The 22,856-nt window shown below is 43.1% G+C and overlaps 1 protein-coding gene across 2 annotated transcripts in view; it reads right to left on the minus strand.

Annotated features, from left to right (window-relative positions):
- DHTKD1 (dehydrogenase E1 and transketolase domain containing 1) overlaps positions 1-21,059 on the minus strand; it is a 51,732-nt gene extending 30,673 nt beyond the window's left edge. For both annotated transcript variants that reach the window (XM_030836949.2, XM_030836951.2), the window contains exons 1-4: positions 20,821-21,059; positions 5,843-5,998; positions 4,028-4,239; positions 3,065-3,259 (exon numbers count right to left, since the gene is read on the minus strand). In XM_030836949.2, the coding sequence (XP_030692809.1) occupies positions 3,065-3,259; positions 4,028-4,239; positions 5,843-5,998; positions 20,821-20,977 (720 nt within the window). In that variant the 5' untranslated portion in view covers positions 20,978-21,059. The remainder of the gene's footprint in view (positions 1-3,064; positions 3,260-4,027; positions 4,240-5,842; positions 5,999-20,820) is intronic.
- Positions 21,060-22,856: the final 1,797 nt, after the last annotated feature.

Genomic DNA, 22,856 nt, shown 5'->3' on the forward strand with positions numbered 1-22,856 from the left:
ATACGATATCATTTATGTGTGGAATCTAAAAAAATGATACAGGAATTCCCTGGCAGTCCAGTCATTAGGACTCTGCTCTTTCACTGCCAAGGGCCCAGGTTCAGTCCCTGTGAACTAAGATCCTGCAAGCCACGCGGCACGGCCAAAAATAAAAAAAGAATAGGAAAAAGAAATGATACAAATGAACTTATTTACAAAACAGAAACAGACTCACAGACATAGAAAACAATCTTATGGTTACCGAAGGGGAAGGGGAGGGATAAATTAGGAGTTTGAGATTTAAAAAAAAAAAAAAAAGAATGAGCAAGAGAAATTAACTAGATGGTTTAAAGGTCCTCGGCTAAAAATCTGGGTCTCAAACCAAGGTATTTACCAAAAACAGCATGCTATTCTCTACTGGCCAAATGGTTTGAATGACCCAAAAGCTTCTCCAGTTCACAAAAGCTTCTTATTTCCCTATCTGCAAATAGGAGCATACAAACTCACACAGTATAGGGATGGGTGTGTTTCTCGCAAATATGATCATTGATAATCACTTCTGTGTCTTTCAGTAACTGTCTTGTCTGGGATATTTTAGGAATGCAATTTTTGGTTTAAGAACTTCTGCAGGGGAATTCCCTGGCCGTCCAGTGGTTAGGACTCTGCGCTTTCACTGCCGAGGGCGCAGATTCCATCCCTGGCCAGGGAACTAAGATCCCACAAGCCGCAAGCCGCATGGAGCAGGCCAAAAAAAAAAAGAAAGAGAGAGAAAATTTCTGCAGGTATCTAAGCACATGTCTCCATCTGTCCATTACTTTATTCTGTCATATTCTACCTTTACTAAGGTGTCTTTTCAAAGCTGGTTACCAGTCTCTTAGCATCAGAAACACTGAGGTATGAATATTAAAGGTAAAGCTTGGCCCCTAGACATAACATCACATATATTTTTTTCATTAAAAAAATTTTTTTAGAATTGAGGTATAGTTGATTTACAATATTATATAAATTTCAGGTGTACAACGTAGTGATTCAAAATTTTTAGAGATTATACTGTTTATAGTTATTATAAAATATTGGCTATATTCTCTGTGTTGTACAATATATCCTTGTAGCTTATTTATTTTTTACAAAGTAGTTTGTATCTCTCCATCCCCTACTGCTATACCGCCCTTCCCTCTCCCCACTGGTAACCACTAGTTTGTTCTCTTAGTGAGTCTGTTTCTTTTTTGTTATAGTCATTAGTTTGTTTTATTTTTGAGATTCCACATATAAGTGACAACATACAGTATTTATCTTTGTGTGGCTTATTTCACTAAGCACAATACCCTGCAAGTCCATCCATGTTGTTTCAAATGGCAAATTTTCATTCTTTTTTATGGCTGAGTAGTATTCCTGTGTGTGTGTGTGTGTGTGTGTGTGTGTGTGTGTGTGTGTATCACATTTTCTTTATCCATTCATCTGTTGATGGACACTTAGGCTGCTTCTGTATCTTGGCTATTGTAAATAATACTGCTATGAACATTGAGGTGCATATATCTTTTCAAATTAGTGTTTTCATGTTCTTCAGATATATACCCAAAAATGGAATTTCTGGGTCATATGGTGGTTCTATTTCTAGTTTTTTGAGGATCCTCCATACTGTTTTCCACAGTGGCTGCACCAATTTACATTCCCACCAACAGCGTACTAGGGTTCCCATGTGTTTCTTCTAATATTCTCAAGGATAACACATCCTTCCATAGGCTCCATTAACTCCATCTAACTTTGAAAGGTCCTTTAACATTTATAATTATTTTTAATCTCCGGGCCAAGAACAGTAATGAGGTTTATCCACGCGTAATGGCTACAACCTTATCAGACATTGAGTCCCTCTGATGCTCCCTGACATCGAATCTTCCATCCTGACCCTCAAGTCTTTCGAGACTTACAGAGCAGCTGAGTTGGACAGAACAGGAACACCAAGATCCAATAACCCATAAAACCACTCACTTAGAGGGGTCTCTTGAGATAACAATGTGTTACTAGTTTCATACAATCTATTAACTAGAAACTGCAAATAAGTGGAAGGTAAAAATGACTTTTTTGTAAGGTAAAATTGTATCAAATTGTACAGATCTTTGTGTTTGTTTGAATGATTTTTATGAAATAGGGAAAGCATGCTTCGAAAAACAGAATTTATCTGTTTGCATCATCCGTAGGAAACAAACTAACTTTCTTTTCTTTTTTGGTACATGGGACTCTTACTGCTGTGGCCTCTCCCGTTGCGGAGCACAGGCTCCGGACGCACAGGCCCAGCGGCCATGGCTCACGGGCCCAGCCGCTCCGCGGCATGTGGGATTTTCCCGGACCGGGGCATGAACCCGTGTCCCCTGCATCGGCAGGCGGACTCTCAACCACTGCGCCACCAGGGAAGCCCCAAACTAACTTTTAACTTCCCTGAGTGAAGAATCTCTGTAAGTTGATACAGAAAATCAACCTAAATGCCAGGTCCAGGGACTTCACTGGTGGTCCAGTGGTTGAGACTCCGTGCTTCCACAGCAGGGGACGCGGGTTCGATCCCTGGTTGGGGACCTAAGATCCCACATTCCACGTGGCACGGCCAAAAGAATAAACAAACAAAAGGAAAAAGAAGAGGGCCATCCAACAGCAACAGGTTTCATCAATTAACTAAGCTAAAGTAAGTCAGAAAGAGAAAAACAAATATTATATATTAACACATATATGTGGAATCTAGAAAAACAGTACAGATGAACCAGTTTGCAAGGCAGAAATAGAGACACAGATGTAGAGAACAAACGTATGGACACCAAGGGGGGAAAGTGGCATCGGGCGTGGGGGAATGAATTGAAATACTGGGATTGACATATATACACTAATATGTATAAAATAGATAACTGATAAGAACCTGCTGTATAAAAATAAACAAATAAAATAAAATTCAGATCAAAAAACAAATTAACTAAGCTGTCTCCTGGACAAATGGCTCATATGCTTGGCTGGTTTTCTAAAAGCAGTTATTACCATTGGTTTTATTCTTTTACAGTCAATTGTACATGAATAGCGGAAAACATAGAATGTCTTTTACCTCTGGAGGGAACTGCAGAAGGCCTGTCAATAAGTTCAGCCTCCCTCTATGTGGCATCCCAATAATGACATCGGTTACCCCGCTGTAGGCCGCCGTTTTCAGCAGCTCATAGAAAAAGCCCATCATGCTTTCAGCTCCTTCGCCTCCGTATCGCTTCACCGTGGCAAACTTGGTGGCCAAAAAGTGGTCAAGCTCCTATGGAACACCACGTCAGACGCATCAGTTACAGGACAGCTAACTACTTGGGTCAAAGTCAAACACGTTTAAGAAGACCCCACACTACGTCAAGCAGCTGCAACAGGGTTCCTTCACTACCGACCGCAGAGATGCACAGAAGTCACCCAGAGCCAGGCAGGAAAGCCCTGCCGAGGACACCAGACAGCAGCAGGGATGCAGAGAAAACAACCTGAGTGGTAGGTAGAAGAACTCACCCCAGCAGGAATCCCCTCAGAATGCCGGGCCCTTCCCATGACTTGAGTTTCAGTACAGGGCTCTACAATAGCATTTCATCTGGGCTGCAAATTAGCCAACCACCCACATTACTGGGAACAGGTTTCTTGTCATCTTGATATGCCCGAGTCCTGATCACAGCCCTGACAGACATTCAATCCCATTAATCTGTATTGAGAGCCTCTTCCACATACAGTTCCTTTTTTTCTATCACTTCAGGTAAGAAAAAGAGAAATAAGATCTTAAGGATTTTGCAGGCTTCTATAGAGGGAATAGACAAATACATAAAACATATTGACTCTGAGAAGCACCAATAGTTCTGTTGTTTGGTGATCTACTTTCTTCTACTTAGAATAAAGTGGTATGTGCTACCCTGCCCCTTGTGTTGAGGCCATGGGGTAAATGGGGCTACATTCAGAGAGTTCATGTCTTAACTCCCTCTCTTCAATATTTATATGTCTTTGTAGAAAATGAATCGACCTGTTTCTTTGATATTAGCTGCTACTTTTATACCTGAGATTCTAGCATTAGTTTTGACAGATGTTTTCGCTCTTCTGTGGTAAATGTCTCCTTTTTCAGTTCCTCAAACCGCTTGGCAAACCATTCTTTCTCCTCCTGGCTCTGAAGTTGGGAGGTTTCAATAGAAATCTGCCCACAGTAGATCTGGTTGAGATAGGCTACCACTTCCTCAAGAGAGGCCTCCTCCTTCCCCATGTTCAGTAATCCTACGAAATGGAATCAAAGGGATCGTTTTAAAGAATAATCAACCATGTAACTAATTATAGAACATACCAAGATCCTTATTTGAATTCAGAGCATTTCATTCCAAGTAACTTGGGTTATCTAGATTTTTCTAAAGGCAAAACTAAAAATATGATCAAAGGCCATACAGGTACTAAAAGGAGAGGGAATAAAAAGCTTCCATCTCTCGAACAGAGCCATGATGCATTATGCCAAATTTTGATTCTATAGTCATTTTGAACTAAATTGTGAACCTACCTTTCATCTGCTTTATAGCTACAAATCATATGTATACCTTTATCTGAAACATCTATCTACCAAAACGTTCAAGTCTTATTAATATCTATAAAGCAATGCCTATCATTGCACAGTTGGTCTTAATGTGAATTAATATTGATAGCAATGCAATATTCTAAGGTAAAAGGAAATCTCCCTGAATCTCAGCCAGAGAAAAGAAAGGTTTGTAGTACGTGATTGGCCCAGCACCAAATCACTTATCAGTCATTTGCCTAAGCCTACAATATGAATTTAACAAACCAACATTTTCTTTATATCGTGTATAGTTGCTTACAATAAACGTTAGATCTTTGATACTGATTGAGCACAGCTGTGATGATCATGGGAGTGCAGATATCTCTTTAAGATAGTGATTTCGATTCCTTTAGATTTATACCCAGACATGGAATTGCTGGATCATATGGTAGTTCTATTTTTAATTTTTTGAGGATCCTCCATACTGTTTTCCATAGTGGCTGCACCAACTTACATTCCTACCAACAGTGCACAAGAGTTCCCTTTTCTCTACATCCTCGCCAACACTTGTATCTTTGGGTTTTTTTTTTTTTTAATTGAGGTATAGTTGATTTACAATGTTGTGTTCATTTCTGCTGTACAGCAAAGTGATTCAGTTATACATATATATATACATTTTTCTTCATTTTCTTTTCCATTATGGTTTATCACAGGATATTAAATATAGTTTCCTGTGCTTGACAGTAGGACTGTGTTGTTTATCCATCTTTGGGGGTTTTTTTGACAATAGCCATTGTAACAGGTGTGAGGTGATAGCTCATTGTGGTTTTTTTTTTTTTTTGCGGTACGTGTGCCTTTCACTGTTGTGGCCTCTCCTGTTATGGAGCACAGGCTCCGGACGCGCAGGCTCAGCGGCCATGGCTCACGGGCCCAGCTGCTCTGCGGCACGTGGGATCTTCCCAGACCGGGGCACGAACCCGTGTCCCCTGCATTGGCAGGCAGACTCTCAACCACTGCGCCACCAGGGAAGCCCCTCATTGTGGTTTTGATTTGCATTTCCCTGATGCTTAGTGATGCTGAGCACCTTTTCATGTACCCTCTGGCCATTGTACATATGATTTGAATAGAGAAGAAACAGGCCCTATCAGAAGACCCTTCTAGAACCCCAACACTGCTCCTCCCAGACAGTGTTCGAATGTGCCCCCTCACTGTCTCCTCACACCCGTGGAAGCCTCAGCTCCAGCGGGCATGTGGGTCCTTCAAGAACAGAGAAAGGAGCCCCACCTCACTGGCAGTTAACTGTCACGTGGATAGTCCATTGTTGATGGGCTTTACCTGCGGTATTAAAGGGTCCCTGCAGCGTCTGCACGAGGGCTTGGATTTCAGGCACGTTCTCCTGCAGGGCTTGGCCAGTGAAGAGGGGGTTGATTTTGGCAGCTTTATGGCCATGCTCACAATACACCGTCACCAACCTGGCAAGGCCATGATCCACTAATTCAGGGGGAAAAAACAACAGAACAATATAGTTTAGGAAATGCCCACAAGCTGCAAAATCAGTTTTTCAAAGAAGCCTCTGTGGCCTTGGACAGTTTTAAACACACGGCTCCTACCCACCACAGCTGCCAGTGGTTTTCAGGATTAAAGACTAACAGACTCCAGGAAAACACACTTATTTCCTTAAATTTATCTCCTGAGAGCGAAAGTCACTGAAAAATACAGAAAGGAAACAGAACTATAAGTGCACATTTGTGAAACTAATTATGCACGAGGATAGATATTAAAAGGAAACACCCCAAATTGAAAATAACTGTTAAAATGCTGAGATTATGGATAATTATAGTCCTCTTAATTATTATTTGAGATTTTTTATATCGTACATTAGAAATACAGACAATTTGAACTACAAAATCAATGTTACATTTCCTTCCTTATTTTATTTCTTTTTTTATAAATTTATTTATTTTACTTTTGGCTGTGTTGGGTCTGCGTTGCTGTGCGCGGGTTTTCTCTAGTTGCGGGGAGTGGGGGCTACTCTTCGTTGGGCTGCGTGGGCTTCTCATTGCAGTGGCTTCTCTTGTTGCAGAGCATGGGCTCTAGGTGCGCAGTCTTCAGTAGTTGTGGCAGGTGGGCTCAGTAGTTGTGGCTCACATGTTCTAAGGCGCAGGCTCAGTAGTTGTGGCGCACGGGCTTAGTTGCTCTGCGGCATGCGGGAACTTCCCAGACCAGGGCTAGAACCCGTGTCCCCTATACTGGCAGGCGGATTCTTAACCACTGCACTACCAGGGAAGTCCCAGCCTTCCTTATTTCTTAAAGACCCCAGGTACATACACTCATGAAATTGTACAGTAGGAAAAGACCTTAGAAATTATCTTGTTACTCACATAATGAAAAAAATTTTTAAATCCCGTTTGTACAGCCTTAAATGAGTAATTCCCCAGTCTCTACTCAAGGGGGAATCATTATCTTTCAATGAATCCAATTCTATCTTAGATGATTTTATATTGAGCCAGAAGCTGCTTTTCTTCCCTTTCCCACAGGAAAGCCCTTCTAAAATTTGGAAGAAAATCCTTCAAGCCCACAATCGATTAACCTTCAGTTCATCAAGGTGGTCTTATACAAATCAAGCACAAATCTCTGAAGATGAGCAAGTCCACCATGAAGGGCACACATTTTCTGAACATTACAAAAATTTGCATTTTTATTTTCAGAACCCAAAGAAAATTGTTAGCATATTTTGAAATACTTACTGACCATTTTATGAACATGTGTTGCCACACAATGATTTCAGAGCTACATGTTTATGTGCTGGGGTTTGTATTCAGGGTTCTGCAGTGTATCTCTTGTCACAGGCTTAGAGGAAAGAACTGAGGTGTGTTGAACATGCATTCAATATTCATACGAATATGTAGGATCTGTTGGCACAAATCCGGCAGTTAAGAGGATCCACACTATGTCTAATAAACTCATCAAACAATCCCAGTAAATGAACAGATTTCAAGCTGGAGGAGTCATATATAATTTTGCTATAGTCTCTATTCTGGTTATGAAGTAGGACACCTTCATATTTCTGGCTAAAATACAGACAGATATATCTGTCTAAAGCATTGTCCCTGTTGGCCTCTCCTCCTTAAAAACAGTTGCTTCCCTGGGCTCTCTGGCATTGCAAGATCCTGGGTTTCCTCCTAACTCGCTGGCTACTCAACCTCAATCACTTTTGCTGGGCGAGAAGTGGGTTAGGGGATCCTCCTCTTTGTCCACCTCTAAAATATTGGTTCTCCCCAGGTCTGCCCAGGGTCTTCTTCTCAATCTACTTTCTCTCTAGGTGATCTCATCCACGACTTCCAATATCATCTGCAAAACTACATCCTTAGTGGGGTAAGTCCAGTGGTAAATATATAGGGTTATCATCACCATTCTCACCACAATCTACTAGCCCTCTTTTTTTTAATGCTTTATTTTTATTTTTTTTAAACTTTTGGCCATGCCACACAGCACGTGGGATCTTAGTTCCCTGACCAGGGATTGAACCTACGCACCCTGCATTGGAAGCACGGAGTCTTAACCGCTGGACCACCAGGGAAGTCTTCTACTAGCCCTCTTTTGAAAACATTCTCTTTACTGAACCACATCAGCTCAGGGATCACTGCTTCAATTTCTAACTGAAATTGCTAACTGAAAAGCCAGTTTTTAATGATACTCTAGAACACTGACGGGGGAGTTGGCACAAAAGGATGCTGCTCACCCTGAAAAACATGTGGCACCTACTATTCTGAAAGAGCCAGAGAGAGAGGACTATTCCCCTCCCACCTTGGGGCACATCCTCCATCCATCCTGACCATCTGTTTTCTCTCAGACCCTCATTTCACTGCTCTGGTATCTTCCACCAGACCCAGTCCCACATCTCTTCCCTTTCTGTCTCCCAGATCCTTCCATTATGACCTCTGGAATTCTGTTCCATGCTTAACAGGTCTCCCTACCCTCTTCACCTCTTCCCTAAACAATTGCTTATACTCCTGTCATCACGGGAATCTGCTTTCCCCTGAGGACACCAGTGGAAGGTGAAGTTACTCATCACCCACACACACGTCCCTCCGGTACTGAAGGTGGAGTCAATGCCTCCTCATTCCTCACTGACATTCCCCTGTAGTTAGTCCTCTAACTCCCTACAAACCCCCAGTCCTCTTAGGGACATGCCACAGTGTTGATAACTAATCCCCACTGGCCAAAAGTCATCACAAGATAATGCTGTAGGAGAATGCTTACTGGAAAAGCATCAGTTTGTTTAGATGGAAAAAGACTAAAAGACACTATATATAGCATAAGCCTGATTTTTGTTAAAATTGGTGTATAATATATATTTCATTATATAGTATATCTAGCATATTAGTATCTATATACTTCATATATGTCTCTGCACTTGCATGTATATATTCCACATATATAAAGGAAATAGACCAAAAACTTAGTGATGATCCTATGTCAAAATTCCTAATTTTGGGGCTTCCCTGGTGGCGCAGTGGTTGAGAGTCTGCCTGCCAATACAGGGGACACGGGTTCGTGCCCCGGTCCAGGAGGATCCCACAGCAGTGAGAGGCCCGCATACCGCAAAAACAACAACAACAAACAAACAAACAAACAAAGTTCTTAATTTTGGGACTTCCCTGGTGGCGCAGTGGTTAAGAATCCGCCTGCCAATGCAGGGGACATGGGTTCGAGCCCTGGTCCGGGAAGATCCCACATGCCGTGGAGCAACTAAGCCCGTGCGCCACAACTACTGAGCCTGTGCTCTAGAGCCCTCAAGCCACAACTACTGAAGCCCTTGAGCCTAGAGCCCATACTCCGCAGCAAGAGAAGCCACCACAAGGAGAAGCCCGTGCACCACAACAAAGAGTAGCCCCAGCTCGCCGCAGCTAGAGAGAAAGTCCACGCACAGCAATGCAGACCCAACGCAGCCAAAAAAAAAAAAAATTTTCTTGCTTACCATAGTTTCTAAGTTTTCTGTAATGAACATGTCCAGTAGAGCTCTTTATTTATTTTGGCCACACCATGAGGCTTATGGGATCTTAGTTCCCCGACCAGGAATCAAACCCAGGCCCAAGGCAGTGAAAGCACTTGAGTCCTAATCTCTGGACCTCCAGGAAATTCCCAGAGCTCTTTAAATTGTATCCATTTAACTGACTTAAATACACCCTGAAAGCTTCTGATGATCAGATTCTCTCCACTGCCCTCACCAGTTGACTATATGCTTGTAAGAATAAATTATATTTGTTCCTAAGGCTGTTGCTATGGGGAAAAGTAAACATTAGGGGAGACATTATAAAAATCTAGGAGATTCCGCACTCAGATTGCTTTCATAAGTGCTCTTCACTTTAAAGATTTGCATATACAAAACCAAAAATAAACATACTTGAGTTAAAATACGTAAAGTGTCTCTCATTTCATTATGATAATCCTTGATTTAATGATTTTTTGTTAAATTAACTGACCAAGTTTCAGTGTCAAATGCATTGGATAAAATTGCTTCAGCTGGATTACTTTGGTAGCAAATAATGAAATTAAAAGATTTAAATGGATTGGATCACAGCAATAGAATACATATCTTCTTCACAAAAAAACTCCCTGTTACTGTATAAATCAAAGGATTACTGTAAGAGAAAAATGAATCCCTTCACCTGAGGCATAATACTGACCAAATGACTCAGTGCTCACGATATCTGTGAAAGTTCAGAGGAATTTAATTGGATGTTTAAATTCCTAAGAAGCCAGAGAGAATAGGGCAAACCACAGTAGCAGATATATACGCTCTTCTTCCAAATAAAATGGAAAATACTGGAGGCGTGCTTCTGGCTCAGGAGAATGGCACATAGTAGATGTTCAAGAGATATTTGTTATTACTTGAATGAATGAAGTCCTGAAATTCACTGTATTGTAATGGCATCACAGAACCCTCCCGATCAAAGGTTTCCAGAGCCCTCAAACATGCCGTATGAGGGCTGCAGTGGATCCCTCCTGATCACTTTGAGTCCTTCTCTTCTGAGAACTGTACCTTCCCATCCCAGAGGGTGGGTTCCAGGGCCATGTCTCTATTGCTCCACTTTGCCTCCCAAAGAGTCAATGGATTCCAAAGACACCTGAGTCAAGGTGGGTCAGATTCAATCTTCCCAGAATTTGAGACTTGGAATTAAGAGATATGAGAAGAGTGAGCGTGAGACTGCTATCCTTAGAAAAGCCTGCTTGCAAGGTTTATGCTCTTGGTTGCTGCCTGGGAATTTGAATTTCAGGAATGGCCTCACCTGTCCCTAATTGGTAAGGGTGATCCACTGTGCCTCGACTGTTTGGGAGAACAAGGTAGTTTAGGCTGAACACCTGCTTTCCTTCTGGGAGTCTGGGATTTTGGCACATGCAGAGGGTGCTTATACGAACCTCTCCCAATAAAAACCCTGCAGGGATATCGGCTCGGTGCTTTGTGACCACCTGGACGGGTGGGATAGGGAGGGTGGGAGGGAGGGAGGGAGACGCAGAGGGAGGAGATATGGGAACATATGTATATGTATAACTGATTCACTTTGTTATAAAGCAGAAACTAACACACCATTGAAAAGCAATTATACCCCAATAAAGATGTTAAAAAGAAAAAAGAAAACAAAACCCTGGGTGCTGAGACTCTAATAGGATTCCCTGCGCAGGAACATTGCACACATGTTGCTGTGTTTCTTGAAGAGGAGTGCATTCCGTGTGATGCCTCATGGGAGAACGCAGAAGGAAGCCTGCACAAAGGTACTCCAGACTCTTCCTGTGCCTTTTCCATTATGGTCCAGCTGTGTGTCCTTATCACATCACTGCCATAAACCTTAGCCATGAGTACAACTATAGACTGAGTGCCATGAGTCCCTTCTGGAGAATCTCTAAATGTGGGGTGGTCTTGTGAACACCCAACACACATTATGGGTGACACAGGAGCTAAGTACCTTAACAGCTGTGCCTTATCGGGCCACACACAGCCTCTGCCAATATTCCCAGAGTTAGCTTTGATTCACTCCCTTCTTGATTACTTGAAACGTTTTTCAGCTCTAGAAGATACCCTTGTACCCTTCAAATAAAGTCCCCTCTTTGCTTAAGATAGCCAGAGTTGGTTTCTGCTGCTGTGACCAAAAGAACCTTAGCTAAAACAAGAGTAAAAAAACATTATGAGGGACTTCCCTGGTGGTCCAGTGGTTAAGACTCTGTGCTTACAATGTAGGGGGTGCGGGTTCAATCCCTGGTCAGGGAACTAAGGTCCCACGTGCCGTGCACCCAAAACAAACAAACAAATAAAAAACATTATGATAGGGATATCTACTTCACTTTATTCTCTGCTGTAAGCAAACACAGTGGGGGCACTGGATAGTACTGAATAGCATTTTATTTTCAGAAAGAAATGTGTTCATATTAACCAACATAAAGTACACTGACAGATAACCTAAACTAAACTTAGTACTTCAACTGGAAGTCAATACAGTTCTCTTTCATCATCTGGTCATAAACAGCCTCCCCCCAAAATATCTAGATCCAATCCACAGTCTCTTTGCATTCAAGTCAGCATATGCTTAGAGCAAGCGGGAACATTGGCTATCTATAAAAATACTGAAGACTCCAAGAAAGAGAACTCCATAATTGGAGTCCCATAGGCCCTATTTTTTTTTTTTTTTTTTTGGCCACACCTTGCGGCATGTGGGATCTTAGTTCCCTGACCAGGGATCGAAACCACGTCCCTTTCAATGGAAGCGTGGAGTCTTAACTACTGGACCGCCAGGGAAGTCCCCTCTTAGGCCCTATTAAAATGAGACGGGGACTTCCCTGGTGGCACAGTGGTTAAGAATCCGCCTGCCAATGCAGGGGACACGGGTTCGATCCCTGGTCCTGGAAGATCCCACATGCCGAGGAACAACTAAGCCTGTGCTCCCCAATTACTGCGCCTGCGCTCTAGAGCCCACGAGCCACAACTACTGAGCCTGCACACCACAGCTACTGAAGCCTGCACGCCCTAGAGCCCGTGCTCCGCAACAAGAGAAACCACTGCAATGAGAAGCCCACACACCGCAACTAGAGAAAGCCCGCGCACAGCAACGAAGACCCAATGCAGCCAAATACATAAATAAACAACAGAAATTTATAGAAAAAAAGAAGTGAGACAGCTTCCACCAGCTTCAACTTAGGAAGTTCATAGATAACCATATCAAAAGGCAAGACTTGGTACCAGAATACTATTATTATGAATTCTGTACAACAAACTCATACCTAGGCTGCACAGCTGAGTTCATTTTACATCCTATCTTCTCTTCCCATCTCAAACCTGATATCTTTATAAGCTAAATTTATTTTGCCAGATAGTTCTTTCTTGCAAAAAACCAAACTTTAAATAGAAACCTTGTTCTGGTCCTTCCCTTTTTTTTTGAGATTCCTTTCTTAAATCATTGCCGAAATAGGTGAGCAACAGTCACAGATTGATAATAAATGGTAGTGACCATTTATTGAGTACTAACTTGTGCTGCACATTGTGTTACATTTTTCAGATACGTCATTTTATCTAATCCTGTAACAGCCCTGAAATAGGCACCCTTATCTGCAGAAGAGTTAACTGAGGCCCAAACACGTTAAGTGACTTGCAGAAGGCGACACTGGTAATGAAGAAGCTGGAATTTGAACTATTTGTACTCAGGTGTGCTTGATTTTAATCCAGTGTTTTACCTACTATACCATAACAAAAAGTGAAAAGGAAAGTCCAGGGCCTACAGCCAACAGGATGAGACAACTAGAAGTCATTGAAACATTTAAAAAATCATCTAAATATTTTTGAAAATCTCTAATGCAATAAGATTTTCCCGAACTGTTTTTCCTATACCTCCAGTAAAGGCTCCTATTATTTCTTTTCTCTTCTTTTTTTTTTTTTTTTGGTCCGCGTCACGCTGCTTGTGAGATCTTAGTTCCCCGACCCGGGACAAAACCCAGGCCCCAGCAGTGAAAGTGCCGAGTCCTAACAACTGGACTGCCAGGGAATTCCCAAGGCTCCTATTATTTCTAATATGCAACATACCTGCAACCTCACTTCAACTACTAAAGCTGATCTCCAAGATCAGTAACCACTAAACGCTGTTTGGAATCTTACAGCTCTCATCTCCTAATGGTCTCTAAATTCTGCCATTTTTTAATAACCCAAATCCTTCATAATGAAATTTATGCCTATGAATCACTGGTCCTAAGCTGTTGCCCTTCTATATACTAACAACGAACTATCAGAAAGAGCAATTAAGGAAACAACCCCATTTAGTGTCATACCAAAAAGAATAAAATACCTAGGAATAAATCTACCTAAGGAGGTAAAAGACATATACTCGGAAAAGTATAAGACACTGATGAAAGAAATGGAAGATGACACAAACAGATGGAAAGATATACCATGGCCTTGGACTGGAAGAATTAATATTGTTAAAATGACCATACTTCCCAAGACAATCTACAGATTCAGTGCAATTCCTATCAAAATACCAATGGCTTTTTTCACAGAATTAGAACAAATACTTCTAAAATGTATATGGAAACCCACCTCCATTTTAAATTAGGATTGTTGATAAATAAATTCAAGTTTACTTGGAAGTTGAGGTATACAGAGGTTAAAGTACAAGCTGTTTTACTAATAGTCAGCTACAAAGGACACTCATCACAGGTCAAATTTTAACTAGTGAAACCGCTGCCACCCAAAAAGGTTACTACAAGCAAATCCAATATCTCTCCAAAGTCTTACTACAGTGAAAATCTTAGTAAATGAAGTAGTCATCCTATGCAGGCATTGATATTTGGCCAAGATAAACATATTAAGAAAGAAGGCTGATGAAGGTCAAAGAGGAGGAGGGAGGCACCATAACTTTGATCACACCTCCTCCCATTTCTCTGTGTCACCTTGGATGTGGGAGGATGCCTTGTGTCCATTTTCAGTAGGGTTTGTCCTTTGATTCATTTTGCCAGTACCAAAAGTTAATGTACATGATCCAACCCACTAACTCAGTCATTCCTCTCAACAAAGATGGTACCTTTTAGGACAACTGGTAGGCATTATGAAAAAGACTAAAGCTGGGACTTAGCTGGCAGTCCAGTGCTTCAGACTCTGTGCTCCCAATGCAGGGGGCACCTCCCAATGCAGGGGGCATGGGTTTGATCCTTGGTCGGGGAACTAAGATCCTGCATGCTGCACAGCAAGGCCGAAAAAAAGAAAGACTAAAGCCAATTAAACTGTGTCCTTGGCCTCATCAGCCTCCTATAATTAATAGAACAGACCATAAGCACAAGTTAAACAGAATTTAAGGAAAAACCCAATGAATCTTAATTGTCTTCATCAGCAAAAAAAAAAGTTATTCCTTCTTCTAGAACATGGTAATACAGTATATTACCCTATATATAAAGTGTTTCTTAGTTCTTGGTGTTACGGTTGTACGTGCAAAATTCAAATGTATTAAATGTCACAAAGAAATTGCATATACAGAACCCTATTTCCACTTCTTAGTAGGAATCAATCATTTAATAAGTATTTAATTAAGTGTAGAGCTGAAAGGAATATAAGACAAGGTCTTTACTAGGCAGGATCTTACAATGTAAATGAGAAGATGATCCCCGCACAAAACTGCACACAATTAGAAAAAGTTTAATACAGTCCAAGGGGTTGGGCCCCATACTGAGAGTTAAGGGAATTCAGATTAGGATAGCCTGGAGTTGTCTGGAAAGATGTCACGGAGAACTTGGGAATGGAGCTGGACTGTGGAGAGTAAGAAGTGGAAAGGCACAAAGTGAAGAAGAGATTTGGAAAGTGGGGGAATTTATGTGGAAAGAGGTAAGAAAGAATTAGAACAGGTCAAGAAACATGAAGGGCATTGAGTAGCAACCTAAAGAACCTGCATTTTATTTTGAGAGGCAAAGTAGAGCCTTTGGAGACCTGAGTAAGAAAGTGACTCAGTTAAACGAACGTTTTAGAAAGACTGGACTAAGCTGGAAGGGAACTAGGCTATAAATTATAATACCAGCTAGGCTAGCAGTTTTACCTCTTTGAAGTCATGGATCTCTTTGAGAATGTGATGAAAGCTACGGGCCCTCGGCCTACAAACAGACACACACACAGAGTTGTGCAAAGTACACAGACCCCCTGAAACCTTCTCATAGGGATCCATGAGCCCAGGTTAAGAACCCTTGAATTCAACTTTTTTTTTTGGTAGCAGGCCAGAATTAAACACCTAGACTAGGATCCTAGTTAGTGAAAATATGAAGAAAGCAAGGCTTTGAGAAACAGAGTGCTCAAAATGTGACAGGAAGTACAAGGTGAAAAAGTTGCTTGCCCCAGATTTTTAAAGTACATCTGTAGCAGAGACTATTATAACTCCCAACATCCATTTTCCCTTCTCTTTTATGGTAACAGATAGTTGAGTATATGACCACCCAGAATAAGGATACCCTTTCCAGCCTTCCCTGCAGCCAGGGTGGCCATATGACTATGTTCTGGCCAATGAGAGGATAGTAGAAGTGATGTTTCAACTTCTGGGTCTTACCCTTAAAGAGATGGTGTTCTCTTCCCCTCCCCCTTTTCCTCCCTCTTGCTGGCCAGTATGTGGCTATAGTGGTGAACTATCCTTGACCAGAGTTGAAAGCAACACCCACAGGGTGGCAAAGAAACAACATAGAAGAAACTTGAACCCCTACAGCTTTGCAGAGCAGAGCTGTCATACCAGCTCAGACTTCTACTTACTTTATTCAACCCACTGTTATTCCAGGTCTCTGGCACAGCCCCTGAACACATCCTATCCAATACTGAATTTGCTACTGGAGGTGGGTTGCTGCCATAACAGAACCTAAAATGTATATGACACTGGCTTAGTAGTCAGGTGGTGGGTACTGAGGACCCAGGTATTTCAGACTAGAAAGCTGAAGCAGTGTTATGTTATCTGACATTCGGTAAAACTGTCACTTGCGGTATCTTGAAAGGCAGGCTGCGTGCCCATGGAGCCTGTAGCTCAGTAGTCTGTGTTCATCGTTTCTTGTCATCTTCAGGAAAGCCCCAGAAGAAAGGTGAGGTCAAGGAGGAGCTAGTTCATCATTAAGAAGAGATGGAGGGAAATTCACTCCACTACTGGGAGGTTTTCTCCATCTGTGGCCTCAGTACCTAGAGGGCAGACCCAGCCAAGGTTGGAAGAGTAGAAGCAATTAGTTAAGGTAGTTCTGAAGAGGCTGTCTTGGCCGGATATAGGAGAAAAGATGAAACCCCTTTTTAAGTACCTTCTAGTAAGCATTATCTGTTAGATGATGAAAGCCAGCTGAGCCTTCAATATCACACAAAGGGTTTTGCCTTCCCACTACAGCATATTAGTTGAGATGGTCTCAAAATAAACACCATTAAATTTAGGGAGTCGAGTGCGTAGAAGCAGTAAATAAAAGACCAGGGTTTGCAGGCTTAAAAACTAGGCCCGGATGAGCTCTTTGACTGTGGGCAACTTGCTCATGGAATGACTAGAAGCAAAAAGCCAAAAAGCAAAAAGCAAAAAGACTGCAGTCCTAGGAATTTTATTTAAGAAACTGAACTGCCGGGTTTCCCTGGTGGCACAGTGGTTAAGAATCCGCCTGCCAATGCAGGGGACACTGGTTCAAGCCCTGGTCCAGGAAGATCCCACATGCCGTGGAGCAACTAAGCCCGTGCGCCACAACTACTGAGCCTGCGCTCTAGAGCCCGTGAGCCACAACTACTGAAGCCCATGCACCTAGAGCCCGTGCTCCACAACAAGAGAAGCCACCGCAATGAGAAGACCACGTACCACAACAAAGGGTAGCCCCCGCTCACCGCAACTAGAGAAAGTCCGCGTGCAGCAATGAAGACCCAATGCAACCAAAAATAAATAAATAAATATTTTAAAAACCTGAACTGCCAAAGAAATCCCAACTCCAAATCTCAAAAAATGGTACAAATGAGGTTACTTACAAAACAGAAATAGAGTCACAGATGTAGAAAACAAACCTAGGGTTACCAAGGGGGAAATGGGGCAGGGGAGGATAAATTGGGAGATTGGGATTGACATATATACACTACTATATATAAAATAGATCACTAATAAGAACCTGCTGTACAGCACAGGGAACTCTACTCAATACTCTGTAGTGACCTATATGGGAAAAGAATCTAAAAAAGAGCGGATATGTGTATATGTATAACTGATGCACTTTGCTGTACAGCAGAAAGTAACACAACATTGTACATCAACTACACTCCAATAAAAACTAATTTAAAAAATAAGAAATAAAAATAAATAAAATTAAAAACTGAACTGCCAAAGAAATCCCAACTCTGGCCAGAAAAAAAAAATCTGTAATTGATGACTACCTAAAGTAACTCTCAGGCTCCTAACTTTATCAAAATAAAGTGGACCATGAAAGGTGTGCAGCCCCCAAGGAGGGCACACTCCCCAATGCCCTCAGAAGATACAGGTTAAAGAAGAACCCGTGGGCTTCCCTGGTGGCGCAGTGGTTGAGAGTCTGCCTGCTAATGCAGGGGAAACGGGTTCGGGCCCTGGTCTGGGAGGATCCCACGTGCCGTGGAGTGGCTGGGCCCGTGAGCCACAACTGCTGAGCCTGCGGGTCTGGAGCCTGTGCTCCGCGACGGGAGGGGCCGTGATGGTGGGAGGCCCGCACACCGCGATGAGGAGTGGCCCCCGCTTGCCGCAACTAGAGAAAGCCCTTACACAGAAACGAAGACCCAACACAGCCAAAAAGTAAATAAATAAACTCCTACCCCCAACATCTAAAAAAAAAAACACAAAAAAACTACATCCTTAAAATGGGCAAATTTAAAAAAAAAAAAAGAAGAAGAAGAAGAACCCATAAGGCAAGACCAGGGGAAGGGACAGGGGCAGAGTTGAGGGGCCAGATAATCTAGTGAATTTACCACTAAGCCACATAAAGGGGCTTTACCATTCCTACCCAACAGGACTTGATAACTGGTCTGAACCAGTGGCTGCTATAAATTCCTCATTCTTTCCTTTTGTGGATGGGAGTTTCCTTTGTACATCGAATGTGTATATATTCAGGATGGATGGCAGTTCATAAAATTCCAGACTCCAAGGAGCCACAGCCACACCTGCTGGAGAGGACTGCACATTCTCCAGAGAAAATGGACTTTGAGCTGAATTAAGGAATTTAATGGAGGAGGGAGGAGGTGAGTACATTCTATGTGTGGGAAGAAAAGCTTAGGATATTTGAATGGCCAAAGGGGCCGAGCGTGGTAATTACTAATTATTTTCCAACATCTATTTTCCTCTTCTCTCTCAAAATAATTTTTAATTGGAAGGTAGCCACCCTGAGTAAAGACTATGGTTTCCAGTCTCCCTTGCAGGTATGTATAGAAGTGTGACCAAGCTCTTTGGACGTGAGCTATATGTAATCTCCTTCCCCATTCTCCCACACAGCCTAGTAGGAGTAGTATCTATAAAAAGAGTTTTTACAAAATGACGTGATAAGTTCTTAAACAGAAAGAACTGTCACAGATCTACATGGAATGATAATTTTGGAGAAAGTTACAAAACGGCCCACTTGCCTTTAAGTTTTATTCAGAGTATTAAAAAAAGATATAAGGAAAAAATTCCTTAAGTCAGATCCCATAACTGCAACAAACAACTATTTCTCAGTATTGATTTTACTCTATCCTCTCAGTACAACACAATATTGTACCCTTAGCCTGCAGTTCTAACTCAATACTGAACTTTCAAAGTTCACCAAGGATCCCACAATACAGCAAGTTCATTGCTAGGAGGGGTGGGGAGGCACAAGTTGGTGATGAGGGAAGAGAGAAGATTATATACAGATAAAATCAACTCCAGAGATATTTTTTCAAACCACACCAGCCCAAAGCTCCCTGGATGATTTGGATACAGTCTTGCCATTGAGAACCACCAGCCCAGACTTTTCCCAGCAAAGATTAATTCTCGACTGCCAGGCTGTTAATAGGAATCAAACAGAGACCCAGCAGTGAGGGAAAACCTCAAATAAGATCACAATAATTGCACACTGAGCACACACTAGTAAGTTCTTAATTGAAGAAGAGATTGTCAAATACATCTTACACATACATCCCTTATGACTATAACAGTGTTTGGCCACGGTGGCCACGGACATCCTGCTAGAGAATCACTTAGAGTGACATAAAAATACAAATTCCTGAACCTCATCTCAGGCCACTGAATGAGAACTAGGGTGGGGTTTGGGGGAGGGGAGAGGGAGGCTGGCCTGGAAGCTAGCATTTTAACATCATGCAGAGTGATCTGAATGCGCGCTTCAGTTTGAGGACGGTTGGCACGTAAAATTCTGGGCATTCAATTTGCCAAGTGAAATAAGATACCTATAGTCTTACTTTCAAGGGATTAGCAATCTAGCTGGCCAAAATCCTGTCCCTAAAGAAACCCGCTAGACTCAAGAAGGAGAATCAGTTTTATTCTAAATGTTCCCTGGGATCAAAAGCAAAATATTGAGGTTCCAGTGTGTGATGTACTGCTCAAAGGTCAGGTGCTTAGACGATGAAGGGGCTCCTAATTGTTAATCCAATAGCTGGATCAAAGATGCCAAATGACCTTCCTCTAATAATCGATCTGTGTTCATCTTCTATTCTGTGAAGATGAATAAAGATACAATAACTTTGGAGCATAAACCAAATGCTCAAAATTAGTCTCTAGCATATGAGAATGCAACAGAGCTTCCAAAAACTGATATTCGTGTCTCGTAATACATTAAAACCTGAGTAACACGTTTCTAAATTCAGCAAAGAGTTCTAAACTCTGAAATTAAAGAGGCTACACAGAGGAGACAAATGGATAATAAATATCATGCTGTGGTCCAAGACCATCTACTAACTGCCCTCTTCACCCTGCCACAGTCGCGATCCCCACACATCCCGGCTCACACCAGCTTTGGAGACGGACCTGGAAATGTATCCTTGGGTGATCTCCAGGAGCTGGGATATCTTAGAACTTTTCTTTTCCTGCAGCCCCGACTCCGCAAAGAGCTAAGTTCTTATACGTTTTACGACCAAGGAATGGAAAAGACAAGAGCTCACAAAACCATTCTGTGACCCCGACCCTGACTGTAGGCACGCCTGTCCGCCTCTGCTCCCTCGCCTCACGTTCCTCCCCACCCTCCTACTCGCACACTGAGGCCCCTAGAAGCCCCAACTATCAAAAGCACCCCACCCCAGGCCAGGCAGGAAGGCCCCCTGCCTCCCCAGGCCCCACGCCCACCGCCCGGGCCCAACCCCTGACCTGGGGGGCGCGCCAGGCCGCCCTGGGGCTCCCGGCTCTCGGGCTTCCTCGGCGGGTAGCCGTAGACACCCCTCTCTGTCTGGTAGCCGCGCCGGAGGAGGAGCGGAGGGGCCCGGCCGAGGCCCAGTCTTGTTGCTGCCACAGTGGCCAAGGCCATGTCCCGCCAGGCCCCCCCCCGGGCCCAGAGACTTCTGCGGGAGATCTAGGGGTCGCGTTCACAGGGAGGTAGCTCCTGGAACCCACCGCGTGGGAGGCGAGAGGAGGGAGGGGGGGTAGGCGAGGGGAAGCCCCGCCTTCGAGACAACGCCCCCAGTCCTGAATGGCCAGGACCGGCCCTCGGAGCCAATCTAGATCAGCGGCCTTCAAAGCGAAGCCGCGCCCCGGGATCCGCTGGGACTCGCGCGGTCCTAGAGGCTGAGGGTAGCCCTGGATTTGGGAAAATGGGGAGTGTTGAGTAGAGCGTTACCGGCTTTCTGGTATAAACCTTGATATACCTATATATGCTGCGGTCTCCCACCAGGAGTGATCACCCACCACCACTCTCCTGGAAGCCCCAGAGCACATCCTCACACACACGACGCAGTCTCCTACAGAAAGGAAAAATTAGGGACAGGGTGCATGAAAAGTGGCTGGGACTCAAACCAAGGGACTTGGTTTGAAGGAAAGGTCATAGGAAGTAACCAGAAAATCAACATCCCCCCTCCATTTGCATTTTTGTAAGAAACACTGAGGGAGAAAGAATAAAATAGGGGAGAAGGAGCCTGTACGAAAGCGATAGAATAGGAGTGAAGAGAAAGTGGACGTGGAAGATTTCATGTGGAGTAAGGTAAATGTGCAAGGTGAGGGGCACACCAAGGAGAGGGGCAAGCATGAGCACAGAAGCCTGGGAGAGGCTGCAAGGCGTTGCAAGTGATTCCAAGAGGCCGGCGAATTGGGTGTGTATTGAGAGATGGGAGTGGAAAGGTAGATACAGGATAACTGCGTGATTAAAAGAGCTTTCAATAAAAAAGAAGGAAGTAATTACGAGATCAGTGTCCCTTTATATCCCAGAGAAGGGAATCTCCAATCTCCCACAGTGACAAGGTTAGCCTTGGACAGGAGCAAGGGCACTTCATAGAATATAAAAGGGAGGAAAGGCAGAGCATAAGCGTTATCTGTTTCGGTAGGCTGATAGATTTAATCATGGAACGATGATGAAGTTCTTTTCTGCTTCAACTTTTTTTGGTGAAATATTAAGCAAGATGAACAGCAGAAAGTGGGAGTGAAAAGACATGGGAGGACTGAAAGGGATAAAAAGGTATGAAGCAGTGGGATGGGAAAGTGAACAGACCCAGAAATGTCATGATTTGGGGGTTGCCAAGAGCCCACTGAGGCTTGTGGTTACGGACTTGACTCAGACAAGACAGAGTGATTGTGAGTTTTTCTCCAGATATGTTCAGCTCCTTTTGCAGGTGCAGGGTAGGCAGGAGTTGTATTTAACTAAGGATGGATTTTTGCCAGGCAGGTATGATGGAGAGATGGGGCAAGGAAGAATTCATAGCACTGAGCCATGCAGTCCAGGCTGGAGAAGTTGAAGGGAGGCTTATGTTGAAAAGTTGATTGGATCAGGGGACTGAATGTACCAGGGGTAAAAGCGTGCATAGTTGGAGTGGGGATTCTCATGTAGGTGAACTGGTGGTCTCACTGACTGACATTTGAAGTTGGGACTTTGAGTGGAAGGCAAAAATTGGAATCAGTTTCTTTCCTTTTCTTTCTTTTTTTTGGCCGCGCGACATGCAGGATCTTAGTTCCCCTACCAGGGATCCAACCCGTGCCCCCTGCAGTGGAAGCACAGAGTCCTAACCACTGGACTGCCAGGGAAGTCTCTGGAATAAATTTCTTGGGGCCTGTGGACCTTGGATAAGAATTCTCGATGTGGATTGGCAAAGTTCATAATGTTTCAAAAGTTTTCTGTTTTGGTAAATATATGAGAAATAGGCACTCATATATTGCTAGTGGAAATGTAAAATGGTACAAACTCTATAGAGGGAAAACTG

Source organism: Globicephala melas, chromosome 2 (genome assembly GCF_963455315.2).
Source record: "Globicephala melas chromosome 2, mGloMel1.2, whole genome shotgun sequence".
NCBI classification, from domain to species: domain Eukaryota; kingdom Metazoa; phylum Chordata; class Mammalia; order Artiodactyla; family Delphinidae; genus Globicephala; species Globicephala melas.